Consider the following 19,969-nt stretch of genomic DNA (forward strand, 5'->3'; position numbering starts at 1 on the left):
CTAAGGTCCCTGGAGGCCTGTCACATGAATCGCTATGACACTGTGTATTAAGGTGCACACGCACACTCTGTCCCACACGGGTGCTGATGACATCACTGACGGTGGTTTTTCTACCAAAGAGTCAAGCGCCAGGTCTTTGTGGCAAGTCCATGATAAATCTCAGGAAACTTCTTATAACAAAGAAAGAGCTATCCACACACGATGGATAGAACCCACATGTATAATTCGGGTGGTCCAGCTCTCTGCCCTTTAGAATCGGCACGGATGGGCAGAACCAAGACCAACAGGAAAGCTGGACAAAATATGAATCAAGATGAATCAATCATTACCAACGACCCTCTGCACCTCACCCCACACTGAGAATGAGTCTGAGGACTGGAGAAGGTGACAAGGCAGCTGCTGCCCAGTCAAATCGGCCTGTGCATGGCAGGGTCACTGGCACTCCCCTTGTCCTAAACAACAAGCTTGCCTCTGGTTTCCTCTTACAGAGGAGACGGTGAGACGGTTCTCTTCCTGAGATAGCTGCCCAAAGCAGGCTCTTAACCTTGGATTTTTTGGTGCAGGTGCCCCAGCAGCATAGACACAAAGCGCTCCAAGGCAGTTTCTGGACCAGTGGTTCTCAAAGGAGGGAGCGATTCTGACCCCGGGGGACATTTGGCGATGTGTCTGGAGACACTCTCGGTGGTCAAAACTGGAGGAGGGTGCTACTGACATCTAGTGGCTAGAGGCCGGGGATGCAGCTAAACATCCTACGTATATAGGCTGGGCTTTGACAGGAAAGAATTACGTGGCCCCAAATATCATTAATGCCAAGGTTGAGAAATCTTGGTCTAGAGCAAAAAGCAATAGGCAAACTCAGGGCATTCCCTTTTTTTTCCCCCGCTCATTTTTTTTTCATATAATGCGGTAATCTCATCTCTAGAGAGGTCTGAAGCCAACGTTTTGGGTTTTCTCCCTTAGTGTAAAATAACTTCTGAACAACAAGAACTTACTCTAGAGAAGGAGGACTTTCTGTTTCAGAAATCGAAAATGAAAAATGCATATGAATTGGTACAATAGTCATATTGTTATCAGATGAGAATGCAAATTCCTTGCAGGGAGGAGCCATACGTCCCTCCCTTTTTTTTGTGCCCTGTAGCGCCCTACTGGGTATATGCCCTTTGAGTACTGATTATCCAAATGCTATTGTTGGGATAAAAAGCTGTATTTGATTAATTTTTTTAAATCGTTTTTTTATTAAGTTTTATTGGCGTATGGTTGCTTTACAATGTTGTGTTAGCCTCCACTGCACAACACAATGAATCAGCCGTACTGATTCATTTTTAATTTGATATTTTAAAACTTCCAGAAACCCCGGGAACAGCCATGATTCAGTCTTAAAGCTGCCCGCCGGCACAAAGAAACCTGACAACATTCTCTGCTCTGAGATGCTCAGACTGAGGCTGAGGGTGTGAGCATTCACACCCTTCAAAACCAGCTCGTGCAGGTCTCCTAAGGAGACTAGGGGAGAAGGAAGAAGGAGCAGATCCCTAAGACGATGCCCTCTTTCACCCAAATCGTCCCCCACTTCATTCAGGAAATGGCCCAGAGTCTACTCTCTCACCCACACAAACACCAGCCCAAGGAAACTGGGCCTGTTCCTTCAGCTGCTCTTTTATGGTCATAACGCTCCTGTCACTTTTTATGCCCCTCGGTTCACAAGTTCAGCTTCCAGGTTTTCTCTCCCCCACCCACCTCCTCCTCTAGGAACCCAGAGCATCCCCCCACCAAGGAGCCCTTGGTCACTGTCCCCTTCGTGAAGCCAGCTTTTGCCCAGGGCTCGTTTTGCTAAAGATAATTTCACAATTTTGTTCTCTCCTCCCTTCCTCTTCCTCCATTTTAACAAAATACAGATTAAAATGATTTCTTGGTTGGTTACTCAGACTTCCCCTCAAAGTCGGAAGGTGATTACGTGTTCTGACTAACGGAGCCTGCGTTTCCAGCTTCTTCTCGTGTGGGGAGAATGAAATAAACAGAGAGAGTGATTCTGTCAACCATGGTTTAAGGGCACGATGTTACACTGTCACACTGTCGTTAGGAAGGTGTCATTAACAAAAGCCCTTTAGATTCCATATGGTCGGCTTGGCTTTAGTTCTTGTTTACATGACTGGTCCTGTCTTTGATTTACTTTGTGCTTATACCACCTTCAGCTCCTGCCTCGGGGGTGTCGGTCTTTCAGGATCATTCCTGTCTTAGCCCCTCAGTTCCTGCTCCTCCTCAGAAATCAATCTCCCCTCATTCAGCTCAGGGCTGGCTCCTCTTCTTGGCTTAATTGTCACCTCTTCAGCAAAAGTGTCACCTCCGCACCTCCCTATCCTCTTATGCGATCCCCTCTTATTTTTTTTATTAATCATAGCATTCTGATCTTTTCCTTCAAAACATTTATTACATGGGTATGATGATAATTATATGCATATATGCTTAGCTATCTGCACCCTCACGGCTCTGCAAGCCCCATGAAGAACTGAGCTGGCTTTCAGTCCCTGCTTGTGGATTGAATGTATAAGATAAAGAGCATTACTGGGAAGGGGTCATTCCCGTTTTATCTTTATTTCCTTTTACTCTACTGAGCGCCACATTGTTTTCTCCTTAAGGATCTTTGAGGTTTATCTCTTCTTTGTCCAGCCCATGACCACCAGCCTCATTCAGGCCCCTATACCACAGACTTTTCCTCAAGGAAAGGTCCTCGTGCTCACTTTTCCTCCTCTCTTACTCCCCTCTACTGTGTTTTGCCATCCATCAGTTTTCCTAACTTACCACCTTCATCATGTTGTTGCCATGTTAAAGACCATGTGAAGTCCAGGCTTCTGCATCCAAGCACCGAGGTTTTCCTAGTAGGAACCCACCTCGCCCATCTAATTTTATTTCTCCTCATTCTTCCCAGGCTCTGGTCTGGCCACGCTATTCCAGAACCTTGCCAGGCTACTCCCCTTGGTCAGTCAGTGAGATGTGCTGCAACTGTAGGATGATACCCCGCTGGGCTTTGAAGACTTAGGACAAAATCCTGTAAACTACCTCACTAATAATCTTTATATTGATTACATGTTACAGTGATAATATTTTGGATATAGTGAGTTAAAGTATATAACTAAACTTAATTTCACCTGTTTCTTGATCCCTTTCTTAGTGTGACTATTAGAAAATTTAGAAGTGTCTATGTGGCTCGCATTATGTATCTTTTGGACATTATTGCTCTATACCATCACTAGCTTTTTCTCCGGTGCCTTTCCCTGTACTGTCCTTTTTCTTGAGATGGGCTATTTCCTCGTCAAATTGAACACCATCCTAGCAGGCCTAGGGCTTATTGCAGTGATGGGATACACAGGGACCCTCCATGTGACTTTGTTGGGGATTGTCACAGAATCACAAATTGCCTTGTTAGAGCATCAGGGTTGTAAAAGGCACTTTCATGCTGAGCCCAGGTAACCACAGCGTCACATGCAGTTACCAGTGCAGGAGACTAAGGCCCACGTTTCCTGGTGGTCAGTTCAGGGCTATTGGTCAGTTCACTGTAGCTGCAGATACCCCCGAGGCCGTTACTGTAATTCCAAAGGGCTCTTAATAGGTCCACTGTTTCTCAAGATTATTTGAAAATCAATGGAAGACAACACGGTCTGGGTATCCCAGCCTATATTTTCTGGGGATTAACGGAATTCTCTGTGAAGACGTTGCAAAACAAGCTTTTGAATACTATTGTCCTCCAGGCTTTATTAGTGTTCTTCAAAATTAATTGGAGAAATAATAGAACAGTTTTCTAACACAGTTCAGTTATAATATAGACTTGTCCTGTCAAATACAAGTTTCTCTGATGATGGAACTTTCTAATATAGTAAGTGCTAGCCACAGGTGGCCATACAATTTGAATACATTTATAGTTACATGTAAGTACACACATGGGGCTAGTAGCTACATTTTATACAGTGCTATTCTACTGAGATTTGTCCTAAAAATAAATGTTCCTCTTCTAAAACTAGGGAGATCATGAATGTTAAGAATCAATAGAATAATAACAAATCTGTACCATTTCCATTCTTTTTTTTTTTTTTTTTTTTTTTTTTTTTTGCGTTATGCGGGCCTCTCACTGTTGTGGCCTCTCCCCTTGCGGAGCGCAGGCTCCGGACGCACAGTCTCAGCGGCCATGGCTCACGGGCCTAGCCGCTCTGCGGCATGTGGGATCTTCCCGGACCGGGGCACGAACCCGTGTCCCCTGCATCAGCAGGCGGACTCTCAACCACTGCGCCACCAGGGAAGCCCCCATTTCCATTCTAGATGACATTCTTTATATTTCATTAAATTAAAAATTAATATTATTAAACTTATTTCCCTATGGTTTAAGATCTCTTGCCTAAATCTTTTTTTTTTAATTCAAGACCCATTTATTCTCTAGTTCTGCCCACATGGAGACACCCTCCTTGAAAAGGCGTTGAATCCTTCCGTTCACTTTAACACCTTGTGCTGAAGACACGTGTTCCGAGGTTTCAACTATGAGATCCACATTCTTAAAGCACTAATTCTTAAACCTCATCTAGATTTCTCCCCTTGGATGGGGGGAGATGACCCAAACACAGAGAAGAACAGCTCAGGACTGTGGTCTCTGCTCGTCCAGAAGACCTTGCAGCTCCCCTGACCACCCGGCTGGAGCCAGGATTAGGGCCCTGAGACGAGGGGCGCCTGCTGGGCTGCCGCCCCCGCCCCCGCCTCCTGTGCTCTTCACTAGGCTGGCTGTCCCCTCTAGTTTCCCTGGAGTTCGGGGACTCCAGACGGTCTCCGCTCACACTTCTGCGTCACACCTGCTGCCTCGGCACTGCGGATCCACACCGAGGGGGAAAAGCACACAGAACTGCTTTTCAGCACACCAACGTTCCACACAAAAGTTATTTTGTAAGCCTGCAGGCTCTTTTCCATCAGAGGACATTCGCAAGGCCATGACTTGCCCCGGCTCCCCACTGCCCTTGCCAGCAGACTGGACACGCACGGGCGGCCGTGCTGAGTGGCGCACACCCCCCTGGCTCCACTCAGGCGCACTCTCCTGGAGAACTGAGGGCGGTGCCCTGGGCTCATCAGCAGGACCTGTCCCGAAGCCAGTCCTAGAGTGACAAGAGCCACACCTGCAGGTCTATTCCACTGACCAGCCGCACAGGACCGAGCTGGGCCCACGGACCTTCGTCTGGAGTGTGTTGGCTGGTCGTTCCTGCCTAGGTTCACAGGCCAACAGCCAGTGTCCTTCCTTTCCTGCTGATCACCGCACCAGCGGCTCACTCCTACCTGCTGCCGTCACACGCCTGGCAACCTCGTGTTCCGGGGCCAGCCAAGAACTGAGACCCCAACAGGCCCCTAGTTCCCAACAGGCAAACTCCCCATTAAACTACTGCTGCCTAGCCGTGCTCTCGAGGCTGCAGAGCCGGGAGAGCGCGGAGGGCATAGCAAGCCGCGGCGCCCCCAGCCCCAGACCCGAGGTGCTCCGCGGACGCGCCGGAACCTCGCCGCAGCCCCCCGCACCAAACACAAACGACCTCTGCGCCCGCCTATCCCGCGGACCCGGGCGCACCTCCTACCACCGCGACCCAGGACGGAGGCGCGGGGCCCGGGTCGCGGGGCTTGGCCGGCGGCGGGCGCTGGGGCCAGCGCGGGCGGGGACCCGAGCTCCGGCCCCGAGGCCGCGCGACCCGCCAATCCCACCTCCGTCCCCGCCGCCCGGAAACCCTAAATCTTTTTTTTTTTTTAATTTATGGCTGTGTTGGGTCCTCGTTTCTGTGCGAGGGCTTTCTCTAGTTTTGGCAAGTGGGGGCCACTCCTCATCGCGGTGCGCGGGCCTCTCACTATCGCGGCCCCTCTTGTTTCGGAGCACAGGCTCCAGACGCGCAGGCTCAGTAGTTGTGGCTCACGGGGCCAGCTGCTCCGTGGCATGTGGGATCTTCCCAGACCAGGGCTCGAACCCATGTGTCCTGCATTGGCAGGCGGACTCTCAACCACTGCGCCACCAGGGAAGCCCCGTAAATCTTTTTTATGTGACAGAAATGTAGGCTCAATTTCACTAGATGATACAAGAAATGAAAGTGGTTTTATTTTCATCGTGGGTAATAGATGTAGGCTTTTATCTTTATCATATTACCAGTCTGCAGGGTTAGGACTGTCAGTATTTACTGTCTGCCACTTGAGATCACAGCAAACAGCAGTTTGAGTTGACACCAGGGATTCCTCGGGGAGAGGGTTGGTGCGGAGTGAAGGCAGGGCACCGGGCACAGGCCCCAGTGAAATGCTGCTTCTAAACTCGCCACAGCCTCCTCCTTCAGTCACTCCCTACTCGGCTCCCGGATCCTAACAATGGTCAGACGTGTGAGGGAGGTGCTGAGCATATGACAGTGATGAAGGTGGCGATGATGATAACAATTATGGTACTAGAGGTAGCTGCGAACACCAATACATTTACCAGAATTGTATTTCATCTTATCACTTACGCATCTGTTTCAAAAAGTGGGTACTTTCTTGATCTGTGTTTTCAATTTATAGATATATCTAAATACTTACAGAAGCCCGAATCTGTGGTTTTAAGTGGGAATTGTAAGAAGTGAGGGGCGTATGAGAGCTGACATAGGATCACCAAGGGTTATACTATTCACTCTTTTTTTTTTTTACATCTTTATTGGAGTATAATTGCTTCACAATGGTGTGTTAGTTTCTGCTTTGTAACAAAGTCAATCAGTTATACATGTTCCCATATCTCTTCCCTCTTGCATCTCCCTCCCTCCCTCCCTCCCTATCCCACCCCTCTAGGTGGTCACAAAGCACCGAGCTGATCTCCCTGTGCTATGCGGCTGCTTCCCACTAGCTATCTATTTTACGTTTGGTAGTATATATACGTCCATGCCACTCTCTCGCTTTTTCACAGCTTACGCTTCCCCCTCTCCATATCCTCAAGCCCATTCTCTAGTAGGTCTGTGTCTTTATTCCTGTCTTACCCCTAGGTTCTTCATGACATTGTTTTTTCTTAAATTCCATATATATGTGTTAGCATACGGTATTTGTCTTTCTCTTTCTGACTTACTTCACTCTGTGTGACAGACTCTAGGTCCATCCACCTCATTACAAATAGCTCAATTTCGTTTCTTTTTATGGCTGAGTAATATTCCATTGTATATATGTGCCACATCTTCTTTATCCATTCATCCGATGATGGACACTTAGGTTGTTTCCATCTCCTGGCTATTGTAAATAGAGCTGCAATGAACATTTTGGTACATGACTCTTTTTGAACTATGGTTTTCTCCGGGTATATGCCCAGTAGTGGGATTGCTGGGTCATATGGTAGTTCTATTTGCAGTTTTTTAAGGAACCTCCATACTGTTCTCCATAGTGGCTGTATCATCAAAAAATCTAGAAACAATAAATGCTGGAGAGGGTGTGGAGAAAAGGGAACACTCTTGCACTGCTGGTGGGAATGTGAGTTGATCTACATTTTTAAAAGCTCATTCACAGTGCCCTACTGGAAACTGACCAGGGTAGGAGAAAGAAGCAGGGAGCCCATTCAGGATAACCCAGGGGCTGGAACTAAGGATGTCGCAGTGGACGTGGTGAGAAGTGGCTGGGTACTGGATGTATCCTGGGGATACGGCCCGTAAGATGTGAAAGAAAGCAGTCAGAGATGACTGGCAGATGCTTGGCCTAAACAACTGCGAGGATGGACTTGCCACGAACTGAGATGGGAAGACTGTGTACGGAAAAGGTTTTGCGTGGGACATGAGCAGCTCAGATTTGGGCATGTGGAGTTTGAAATGAAATTCCAATAATTCAAGTGAGGGAATATGGTAGAATATTCCAGCTCATGGTAGAACGAGGATGAACCCCTGAACAAAGAAACAGAACCCGGCACAGGAGCTGGCGGGGAGGGAAAGATGGCACTCTTACTGCTAATTCTGTTGGGTTTGAGGTGCCAAGGGGGCAGGCGAGAGGAAAGGGCTAGGGAGAGTTGGCAGTGCAGCTCTGGTGGTCAGGAGAGGTTGTGAGGCTAGAGAGAGAAGGAAAGGTGTGACCATGAGCTGGATGGGCCCTAGGGAAGGTAGGCTTTCTGTGCTACCTGCCCTTTGCTATCACTGATTATATATGCTCTTGGATTTTACTTACACAGTCCTTATCTGCTGTTTTGCAGACAGAAATGTGTGAATGAACAGATTCTAACAGCCTTTTAGAATCACTTGTAGATTGTGTATTTATTAAATGCCTTGGCTCTTCAACTCTGCCTGGTTAAGCCATTTGTACTTAGGCAAAACACCAAAAAAAACAAAAAACAAAGCACAAAAACCTACTAAAGGTTACAATTGCGTTGAAAAAAAATTCCTTGATTCTTATCAGATGGACCCTTCACTTTCTTGCCTTCTGATTTAGAAAGGAAGACAGCGTTTTTGCAATTCTCTGAAATTTAAATTAGAAGTTATGTTTCCTTATCTTGACTGAGAAAGTTCAGCTTCCTTCTCTCACCCACTTCTTCTCTATGATCCCAATATAGGGTTGCCAAAGGTTACATTTCTGTAATTGCTTAGTGCGCTGCAATTGCTCCAGCGCACTAATTGCTCCAATGGAATGATCTGAAGTGCATTTCCCTCTCCATCAGATTTCCTCCATATTCACATTGAGTCAAAAGGAACTCAACTCATTGTATGCCAACTACGAGTGGTGGCAGCCTTTTGCCTGGCTCCAGGGACAACGGGGCAGGCGTGCACAGGCACAGAAATGGTGCCCTTGCTGCTTTCAGCCTTTAGGTGCATTTCAGACCTGGTACTGAGTTTACAATTTCTGAGTGAAGTAGGAAAGCCCTAGAAAGTTGAAAGGTTTTCATTTCCAAAATACTCAAGAACAGTGTAGCTCTTTATCAGGACCCAGAAGGGAGAGTGGGGATATGGGTGTGGGGAACATTGGTTCACTGTGGACTTCAGTGCAGGCTGAGAACAGAGCCCGTTCTGAGGGATGTGCAGGGGCAGCTTACGGGTAGCGTGTGGACAAGCTTCTTTCACCAGAGATTTCCAACTTCTCTCCGTACTCCAGCAAGACTTTTAAGCAGCAGGGTGGAGATGACCAGACTTTCAGCAAAGGAAAAAGGGGAAGCAGAAAACAATGTGGTTTTCAGTGGTTGACAGAGAATGAACTCTACTCAACATAAGGTGAATACATCTTCATTATCTCCCCATATTTCTCAAGCTTTCTCAGCAAAAATAAACAAGAGGGAATTACACTAATAACAACGACTTTCCAGCATCCTCTGAGCAGTAGCTTTCAACTCATGCCACAGAGAATTACAGCCACCAACAGCGTCTGTATTTGGTAGGTTCTTCCCCTCTAGCTCCAGGACGGGGCACAAAAGAAAAAGGATAGAAGAAAGAATTGACGAGTAGAGAAGACTCAGATTTGTCCACGTGATATAGCTGCTGATCCCCTGCCCCGGGGGTGGTTGTGAATCCGTCCGTAGCCCTTGGTATAGTCAGGAAGAAAATCAACAACGCAGATATGAGTGAATCCAGTTTGCTGGGCCTCGGTTTCTGAAACTGCAACCCCCTTACTTCCCAGACTCTCTAGGACAGCTGTTCTACCTTTAAATGCACAAAACCGTAAGGGGGTGTAGTTTTCTGGTGACCCTCAGAGCGGAGGAACAGGATTAGAGTAGAGATGGAGCGACTCCCTGCCTCCCCTACCCCCATCGTACAGAGAAGCCCCGCCGGGACTGTGGCCATTCTAGCGGGGCCAACAGCTGTCCCGGCTCCGGGGCCCACTGCAGCGCGTGATCGTGTTTATGAGAGGATCCGTGTTTTCTCTGCTAGCCTACGCTCCCCTGCTGCCCACGCTCCACATCGCCGCCGGACTTTACCCGAACGTTGCCCAGAGCGGGAACCACTCTGCTCGCTACCGGGATGAGAGGCTCATGCGCGCCGCCATCTTAGCCACGCCCCCTTGTGCCTAGCCGCGCCCCTCACGCCGGGACACGTCATTTCGCTTATTCACGTCACGTCCCCGCGCGCCCGCCCCACGTCCCGATGAAGCTCAAAGTCGCGCCCTGGCCACGCTCCCCATGTCGGAGCCCGAACCTGTTCTCTACCCAGCTCTGCACCTGCTCTCTGTGCTGACTACGCCCCTGCTGCCATCGCTCCGGGCCTCCGGCCGCGGTCACGCGCCGGCGCGCTAACTTGGTCCCACCCCTGGCCTCGCCGTGGGCCCACCCCTCCTTGGAGCCGGACCATCTTTGTTGCACACCTTAGAACTGTAAGGCCACTCCCCCACGGACACGCCGCGCCCACGTTCACGGTAAATCCTTACACTGCGCCTACACCAGGGCCCTCCTTTCTGTTACGTCACTTGCGTCCCATACGCTACTCCGTGGCCCCGCCTCTTCATCGGCGTTCACGCCCCTGATCCGAGTCCTTTCACATTCCTCTTATCCTCTGGGCCACGCTCGTTTCGCTGACCCCACGCCGCTCTCTTGTGCCCATTTCTCTGCTTTCCACTCTGGTAATTCCTCTGCCCTCTGCCCACCTCTCCCGCAGTCTCGACCAAGCCTGTCTTGCCTTTACGAGCGGCTACGCACCGATTGCGTCCCACATTTTCAGGTCAAGCCTATGTGCTACGCCTAGGCCACGCCCCTCCCGAAGTGGCCGTCGCGGACGCTCCTTCCCACGGTGTCCAGACCCCGCCCCTCAAGCCCGGGTTACATTCCATCCCCTCTATATTCCACTCCCCTCTGTCCTGGCCAATCCCGGCGCTCCGCCCATGCTGCACTGTACGGCCCTGAGGTCCCCATTGATCACGCTAACTCCGCGCATGCGCATTTCCCTGCATTCCGTCATGGCCACTCCCTGGGTTCCCAGGCCATCCCCTTCTGGTTGGACTCTGGCCTGATCCACGCCTCCTGCTCTCCCTCTGCTGGCCGAGCCTGGTCCTGGGAAGCCGCAGAGAAGCGGGCGGGGCTCACGAATTTCAGGAGAAAGTCGCCCAGGTCTCGGAGCTAGGTGTTAGTGGCGTGTATAGGGTGAGACGAGCCTGCGGATCTCTGCTCCTCGCCTAAAAATGGATTTTCTTCATATTTCTCCCAGTTCCAAACACCACAACTCCAAGAGCAGAAACCGGATAGGAAACGTAACTGAGGACCAACTGGAACTGTGTTTCTACCAGCTTCCCAGCCGACTTTAAATGCTAGCCGGCTACTTCCTGATGGATGTCTCCTTCAGACGACTTTTTTAGGTACCTAGTGCCCTCCTGCTGTCTAGGACCTGTGGAGACAACACCACACTTAGATTTCTGCTTCTGGCCCTCTACTTTGCGGTTAATTTTCTGTACTGTCTCCATTTACAATTCTGGGTCCACAGGAGAAAAGTGAAGAGGTTATTACCAGCTTTATTTATTTATTTATTTATTTATTTCCTGCCCAGAAACCTCTGAGTGGGCACTCCTAGGGGAAGGGCACTTTCCATTAGCCATTCAGTTATTCATTCATTGAAGTCATATTTATGGAGTACCATGTTCCAGTGACAAGACAAACTTCAAGGAGCTTATAGCCTGAAGTTTCCCAGCTTGGGTTTGGATGGGACAAGAATTGATGAGAAAGTTAGGGAAGATGTGGTAAGGGGGTCGGTTATAGGTGGAAAAGGACTTGGTAAGTGCTGGTCTCTTCTTTTTAAATTGAGGGATAATTGACACGTTACATTTTATTGGTTTCAGGGGTACACATAACGATTCAATATTTATATAATTGTGAAATGATCACCACAATAAGTCTAGTTAACATCCACACATAGCTACAAGTTTTTTTTCTTGTGATGAGACCTTCTAAGGTTTATTCTCTTTGCAACTTTCAAATATACAACACAGTATTATTAACTGTAGTCACCTTTCTGTACATTGCATCCCCATGGCTTATTTATTGTATCAATATAACTGGAAGTTTGTAGCTTTTCGCCACTTTCACCCATTTTACCCACCCCCACCCCCTGCCTCTGGCAACCACCCGTCTGTTCTCTGTATCTGTGAGTTCGGTTTTTTGTTTTTTGTTTGTATGTGTGTTTTCTAGATTCCACATATAAGTGACATCATATGGTATTTGTTTTCTCTGTCTGGCTTATTTCACTTAGCATAATGCCCTGCATGTTCATTTGTTTGTTTTTGAGAAGCACAGTTTTTCTTGATTTTTAGTCCCAACGGAAATCCTGATTCCTCATCATAATGATGCTATGAACTAAGTAGGAAACAAGTGTCATAAAGCGTAAGTGTCATAAAGAGTTTCATACAGATCCCCTCAATGTACACTGTTGCCACAATCACAAGGCACAATTAAATCAATTTTATGAACCACCCAAACTTTCCTGTTTATTTGAGATCACAGGCCCTCAGTGGTATGGCTTAGCCAGGGCAGCATTTAGATCATCATTCCCCACGATGGCAAGTAAGTTTTAGCTCACATGTCAACTGACTGAATAACTGCATTGGGAAGTTTTGTGGCTGAGTCCAGGCTCTGAAGGAAAATGTTCTGTAATAGATTAACAATGTCTGTTGTGGGTCCAGGATGGATGAGTGGTTGCAACAACCTATCTGGCATCTCTGATTTGTAGTAATAGAGGTCGTGTATGCACGTCTTTTAGGCGGTCTTCAAAAACAACATTTCGTACTGTAAGGTTTTGATGATTTCAGACAGTAGAAAGATCAAGGTCACTGTCACTGGCCAAAACTTAATGGCAGAAACTTTGATGTGTTGATTACGTCATATGCTTTGAATATCAAGCAGAATGAGGGTAGCTTGAAATTCTGTTATGAAAATGAGAGCATCTAACCTGAAAGATACATGGCCCCTCTACCTCTTTGTAGAGGTTGGTAAAGGTGGTACCTATTGGCAGGGCTAAATGTGACTGGGTGACACTAACCGGCAGCCAGATATAAGATTAAGAATGGAAAATACTACTCCATAGAGCACGGTTACAATAATCTTTAGCCTAGAAAGAGTATCATGACTCGTCAAAACTGTGAGAAAACTCTTTTTTTTTTAATTTATTTATTTTGGCTGCGTTGGGTTTTCATTGCCGGGCACGGGCTCTCTCTGGTTGCGGTGAGCTGGGGCTACTCTTCGTTGTGGTGCGCGGGCTTCTCATCGCGGTGGCTTCTCTTGTTGCGGAGCACGGGCTCTAGGCACATGGGCTTCAGTAGTTGTGGCACGCAGGCTCAGTAGTTGTGGCTCGCGGGCTCTAGAGCGCAGGCTCAGTAGTTGTGGCGCACGGGCTTAGTTGCTCTGCGGCATGTGGGATCTTCCCGGACCAGGGCTCGAACCTGTGTCCCCTACATTGGCAGGCGGATTCTTAACCACTGCACCACCAGGGAAATCCTGAGAAAACTCTTTAACACACAAGCAAAGTTGGAAAGAGTTAAACATTCAGGAAGAAATGTCAGTAAAGTCTTGTTTTCACTACATGGGACTTAGTTTTTTTAATTTTTATTTTTAAAATTTTTATTTATTTTCATTGAAGTGTAGTTGGTTTACAATGTTGTGTTAGTTTCAGGTGTACAGCAAAGTGGTTCAGTTATATATATTTTTTCAGATTATTTTCCATTATAGTTTATTATAAAATATTGGATATAGTTCCCTGTGGTATACAGTAAATCCTTGTTGCTTATCCATTTTATGTATAGTGGTGTGTATCTGTTAATCACATACTCCTAATTTATCCCCCACCTTTCCCCTTTGGTAACCATAAGTTTCTTTTCTATGTCTGTGAGTCTTTGTTTTGTATAAAGATTCATATGTATTATTTTTTAGATTCCACATATAAGTGATATCATATAACATTTGTCTTCCTTTGTCTGCCTTGCTTCACTTCGTATGGTATTTTCTAGGTCCGTCCACATAGCTGCAAATGGCAATATTTCATTCTTTTTTATCGCTGAGTAATATTCCATTGTGTATCTATACCACATCTTCTTAAGCCTGTTGTCTGTTGATGGGCACTTGGGTTGCTTCCATGTCTTGGCTATTGTAAATAGTGCTGCTGTGAACATTGGGGTGCATGTATCTTTTCAAATTCGAGTTTTCATCTTTTCCGGATATATGCCCAGGAGTAGGATTGCTGGATCCTATGGTAGCTCTATTTTTAGTTTTTTAAGGAACCTGCGTACTGTTTTCCATAGTAGCTGCAGCAATTTACATTCTACATAGGACTTATTTTAATGTATTGGTCTTCATGCAGATGAGACACTCAGACAGGCGCGTATGCATCCTGTTTATGAAACCGTCCTTTAAATTGCTACCTTAGGAATATAAAGTTGGCAGAATTACACTCACTCAGTTTGTCTGAATTAATCTTTATTTCCAGACATTAGTGATTAACTTTCTCTGCACTAGAAAATTGTCACCCTGTGTGAAAAAAAGGCAAGGTTCATAATGGTTACAGTTGATGATTAACCTACAAAATTTGATGAGCCTTCGAATATCGTAGCTTCAGATTTTTTTCTCATCTTAGAAAGGGCATAAGGTACGGGAGTGGAGACAAAAATTTTCCAAAGCCCAGGGTTCCTTGTTTATCAAAGATACTGGGAGTTGTTTTTCTCTGGCTGGGAATGTCAAAAAAATTGCAGTGTACCTCGTGATACTTCATTTCCACAGTGTTGAGCTCCTTAAACTGCCCATTTAGGATTCAAATAAGTCAGTTCAGTTTTACTAAATTATCAAATATTCATGGGCCGTGAGAAATGCAAATGGAACCAAATATAGTCCCTGCCCTCCAGGAGCTTAAAATTTGTAGGACCCAAAAGTAAATCATGTTGGCAATAGATCCATGTACAAATGTGAACAAAATGCTATGGGAACACAGGACAAAGAGAGAATAAAAAGTTAGTAGATTAGACAAGTCCACAACAAATAGTAACAGCTAAAAATCTATAACAAAAACAAAAGAAAAGAAAGATTTCTCGAAGGAGGTGATCATTGAGATAGACCTGTAATAGTGGTTAAGATGTTTAAAGGTAAATAAATGAAAGCTCACAGTGTTCAAGGTTGTATAGGTTTACAAAAAAAAAAAAATACCTGTTTGTGACAATGAAACAGAACAATCAGCTTCAAAATTTAAAAGCTACATTGGTTCTCCCTGCTACATCTTGTTTCATTGCAGGTAAATGGAGCATACATAATCCCCCACATGCGTTTACAACTCTGATGTACTTTAAAAGGCATCTTGTGTGAATCAGAAGAACAACTCACGTGTTTTCTCTTCGTGTGGTCTCATATTTAATTCACCCTCCAGAGCAGTAGATCAATAGTTATGTGCCAAGAAACTGCTTTCCAGTAGTGTTGTGGAGTACGAAAAAGCACAGAGAAATCAATTTCTCTTTCCTGTCTCAGGAGACCCAGTGCCTTTCGTATTGCACATGGCAACAGTAGTCTCAACTTTTTATCTGCGTTCTCCAAACTCTAAACATTGGCAATAAATAGGACCATATTCAGAATGATTGAAAATGCTTTATTTGTCATCATTACCACTGTTAGTGATAAATTATTAAGCTCCTATTTGTGAAATTGCTGAAATGAGCATTGTATGAAGCAAGTTTGATATGAATTCTCTGGAGGTTTAATACTTAAAATTGTGCATGAAAATAAAGGCTAAGTATGTACAGGATTTTGAAAAGTGGAAGAAAAGAACCCAATATGTTGAGAGGCAAGAACAATAGCATCTAGTTCTGTGTTCCACCTCTTTTATTGAACTCTCAAGCTCTTTAGTTGTTAAATCAGTTTTAGCGTGTTCCAAGTGATCCAGACCTTGTAAGAGTCTTCATATTTTAAGTCAAGTTATTGACGGTGTCTTATTTTATCATTATATGTTTTCTCTCTCTATTCATCTGACAGGACGTATAAAAGTCAATATTTTAAATCATTTCATTTTTGGCTGCTGTTTCTTTTGCTAATGACAAGTACCTTTCTAAGCAAATACTGGGGTATAGAAAAATTAAAACTGTAACTATAGACTATTTAGAAAATAGAATGAGATCACTGTACATCTGTACTTCTTATGTCATGTGGCCAGAACAGTACTCCAAGGAAAATTCATAGCCACAGATATTTTCACATTAACTGAGAAAGATTAAAAATAAATAAGCCTACTAGCCAACTCAAGAGTTATAAAAAGAACAAGAAAACCAGTATGACAGAAAGAGTAAAGACTTAATAAATGTAAAGATGGATGAATCAGAAAGCAGAAAGAAAGGAATTAAAAATTAAATGCAATATCTTGTTCTTTGATTAAACAACAACAAAAACAGGTAAATTTCTGGAAAGAACAAAGGGGAAATGAGACAAAAATTAATATATAACTAGAAAGTATAAAGGGAATGTAACAATGAATGGAGTATTTTATGGGAAATATTGTATAAAGTCCATGAGAAAACTGGAAAATCTTAATGAAATGAATGCTTTTCTTGGATATTGTAAACAGCGAAAAGGGACTCAGAAAGAAACACGAAACCTGAAATTAATGACAATATAAGAACATTTTAAAAGAACTCTTCCTCCGAAATATGTATGGTCCAGAATCTTCAACTCTGAATATTTTATTTCTTCTACATTTTCAAGTATTTGTAAACATAGACAATGTTAGAAATCTTTCTGTACCATTTTCAACATGGTAATACGAGGGCTGGAAAAAAGAATCAGTACTTGAAAAGGAACCTAAATATTCTTCTACAGAAATGGATTTATAAACCTAAAGAAAGAGAAACACAGCAACTAAGTCCAGAAGCATGTTAGAAATCATCAAACTGAGCTTATGTAATTATCTAAGGGTTGGATCAATGTAAAGAAATTTTAAACTATAATGTACCAAATGGTAAAAATTCTCGGATCATATTAATAGATACTGAAAAGGCAGGTGATACAATTCAATATAAGTTATTGAATACAATTCAATAAAGGGAATTTTCAGGAAACTAGGAATAAAATAAATTCGATATATCTCATGATCTATCAAGTTTAAAGTGACTCACCAGGGAATTCCCTGGCCATCCAGTGGTTAGGACTCCGCGCTTTCATTGCCGAGGGCACGGGTTCAATCCCTGGTCGGGGAAGTAAGATTCCGCAAGCCAGACAGCACGGCCTGCATGCACGCATGCATGCATGCATGCATAAATAAATGAAAATAAAGCGACTCACCAGATCCCATGGAGGAGCAACTTTCTCTTCAGGGTGAGGAAGAAGACAAGGGCCCACGTGATTGCCACCATGATGTTTCCCTGTTCCCACAGGGCCACTACAGTGAGACAAAACAACAATAACATCACACGAGAACATACAAGAAGATCCAAGGCTAAGGAAGGTGTGTTTCAACTATTAAAATATATTCACATTGGTCGTCCATGCGGGTAGTATTATGGGTATTTTGTACTTTTCTCTTTTTGCCTCTCTGTATTTTCTGTACAGAACTTCTATTGTCCTTTTTTCTATTGTTTTTAAAAAATGAGACAACAAACATTGAGAAATCATAATTCAAAAGAGAAGAGATTTTCTCTTTTCAGATGAGTGGCTTACACTGACAAAAACTCAGCATTTTACTGTCTTCAAGCCTCGTCACATAAGTGACTAAGTAAAAGCAAAAGAGAGACATTTGGTATTTTTATGAAGTTTTAAGGCGAAAAGAAGGCTGAATCAGATTTCTGTCTCCATAACAGGGCTTTGTTCCTTGATGCAAATAATCAGCTTTGGTACCGCCTCTGTCTATTCCCTCCCCGCCCCCAGGATGCCTTTATCTAGTCTAACATTTCCCGAGATAACTTCATCTAGTCTGACTTTGTTTTCAGGGGTCAGTTATGAGGGCCCTTCCTTCTAGGAAATTTCCGTTTCATCTAATAGTGGAATTTCTGGAATGACTAGGCTAACTTTTGGCCACTTCTCTCTCTAGTACAACTTTTCCTGACTCTGTGCCCTGGCAACCAAGGTGAAGGAGATGAGGAAAAGCTCCTTAAGTGGAGTTAGCCAACAGCAGTGGGTCAGCCATGATAAGCTATCACCCTAACCAGGAAGGGGAAGTGAGAAGTGTAGCTGTTGATATGTTTCTTGTTGCTGCTTTAAAAATCCAGATTTTCTGTTTAACAGCGGGGTCACCCGATCTAATTTTTCCATTCATGGTTTTCAGGCAACGAGGTGGAATCTGGGGACTGAACACATGCAGAGGCGGCGTGGTAGAGAGGAAAGTCCCAACACTGACCCGCTGGGGGTCTTGATTGGCACCTGTAGAATGCCCACTAGGGGAAAGGTTCTTCTCCACTCACTGCCGTAGTCCTCAGAGCATCTCTGAGGTTTCGTTACAGTTTCAGTTTTGATCAGTGATGACCCTGAGACACAGTCGGGTTCAGTGTGGTGGAGATAGGGTTCACGTGTAAGTCATCCAGGCTGGTAAAGTGACACCCATTCCACTCCCTGTTGCCAGCAATGCCTTAAACACTGGATCCTCGGTTTCCTCGTATGTAAGATGATTATACCACAGCAACTGTGGGGTGCTGTTTGGAGGATTAGAGAAATAATTCGGCAAAGCTGGTTCATGGTCGGTAGCTCCTAATTACTGTCGTATAGCTGCACTGAGCAATGTAGTTGCTTAGCCACATGTTTCTACTTAAGTTAAATTAACTTAATAAAAGTTCATTTCCTCAGCAGGACTAGCCCCATTTCAAGTGCTCAACAGCCACCTATGCCTAGTGGTGCCCGTATTGTACACATATTGTATAGTGCAGATATAGAACATTTCCATCATCACAGAATGTTCCATTGGATAGCACTGCTGTACATCATTAACTTTTGATTTTACACAACTACCAGAGCTTAGCGCTGAGCAAAACCATTCTCTTTGAATTGGAAACTCTCCTGAATGTTTACCTGTGGAGGAGAGAGTCTAATGAGGCCAGTCTTGGAAGGGTGTCCTTTGTTCACCAGAGATAGAAAGGGGTGATGTTTGTTTCCTAAATTAAGAGAGTCTATCTATTCGCCAGAGATATTTCAGCCCCGAAAAGATGGGAAGTTCATGCCAAGGTAAACCTCCAGAAAGGACTCATTCTTTCCACCGTGCATTTAACCAGACAACAACAGAAGCAAGGTGGGGGGAGGATTCCGACTTTTGGGTCAGCAGAGAAAACATTCTTTGGAGGTAGAGTTTGGAAAGGACAGCTAATCTGTTTTCCAAACAGATTTTCATAAGTAACTGACAGGAGATGGGCTGCTGCTCTCCAAGTATTAACCCAGATGATGGGGGTTAATCATTAAACCTTTCAGGTGGTGGCTTGCTTGTTTGTCTGATATTCTAATCCGGGTCACAGAATGGCTAAGGCAGCTTTAAGTGAAGGGTGGATTTTTTTCCCCTCCGTTTGCCTTGTGTTTTCCACTTTGAAAGAATGTTGTGGCTGCTCTTTTTTCTAGTGACTGCTATTCATGCCGAACTCTGTCAACCAGGTACGTAAGCCTTGAAACTTCAAAATAGATGAAAAGTTTTCTAAATGATTGACAAGTCTCTGCCTGAAAGACTTCTTTATTTTTCTAAATCTGCCGTCGTGTCATGGCTGGAAAGTTGAGCCTGTGAATATTTTATGAGTTTGAAATAAACATTTCAACCATTGAAGATGATTGCAGTTAAACTTTCGGGAGTATCTGGGGCAGTTTACTTGCAATTCTGTCGATTCGAGTTGCATTAAATATTAGGATTGATCAGGTTCCATTTTGGCAGATTTTATCATCATATAGTGCTCTCTCTCTCTTTTTTCTCTCTGGCAGATGCAGAAAATGCTTTTAAAGTGAGACTTAGTCTCAGAACAGCTCTGGGAGATAAAGCGGTAAGTGAAGAAACTTGTATGTTCCTTTAAAATTTTGTTTGCTAATAACACTGCTTTCTCTGCATAGTTATCTTAAACGTGTATAGGTTGCTTCTAAAGACCTCAA

At 44.7% G+C, this 19,969-nt stretch overlaps 1 protein-coding gene across 10 annotated transcripts in view; it reads left to right on the forward strand.

The window, feature by feature from the left end:
- Nucleotides 1-19,969, forward strand: part of CLTRN (collectrin, amino acid transport regulator) — a 228,804-nt gene that overhangs the window by 154,503 nt on the left and 54,332 nt on the right. For 6 of the 10 annotated variants that reach the window (XM_081221542.1, XM_081221540.1, XM_081221541.1 and 3 more), the window contains 2 exons: nucleotides 17,293-17,363; nucleotides 19,805-19,863. In XM_081221542.1, the coding sequence (XP_081077668.1) occupies nucleotides 17,293-17,363; nucleotides 19,805-19,863 (130 nt within the window). Of the gene's footprint in view, nucleotides 1-9,979; nucleotides 10,330-11,200; nucleotides 11,263-17,292; nucleotides 17,364-19,387; nucleotides 19,487-19,804; nucleotides 19,864-19,969 lie in introns of those variants that run through there. The other 4 variants (XM_081221547.1, XM_081221539.1, XM_081221545.1 and 1 more) reach the window with 4 other exon arrangements.

This window comes from Mesoplodon bidens (assembly GCF_964165515.1).
Source record: "Mesoplodon bidens genome assembly, chromosome: X".
NCBI lineage: Eukaryota > Metazoa > Chordata > Mammalia > Artiodactyla > Ziphiidae > Mesoplodon > Mesoplodon bidens.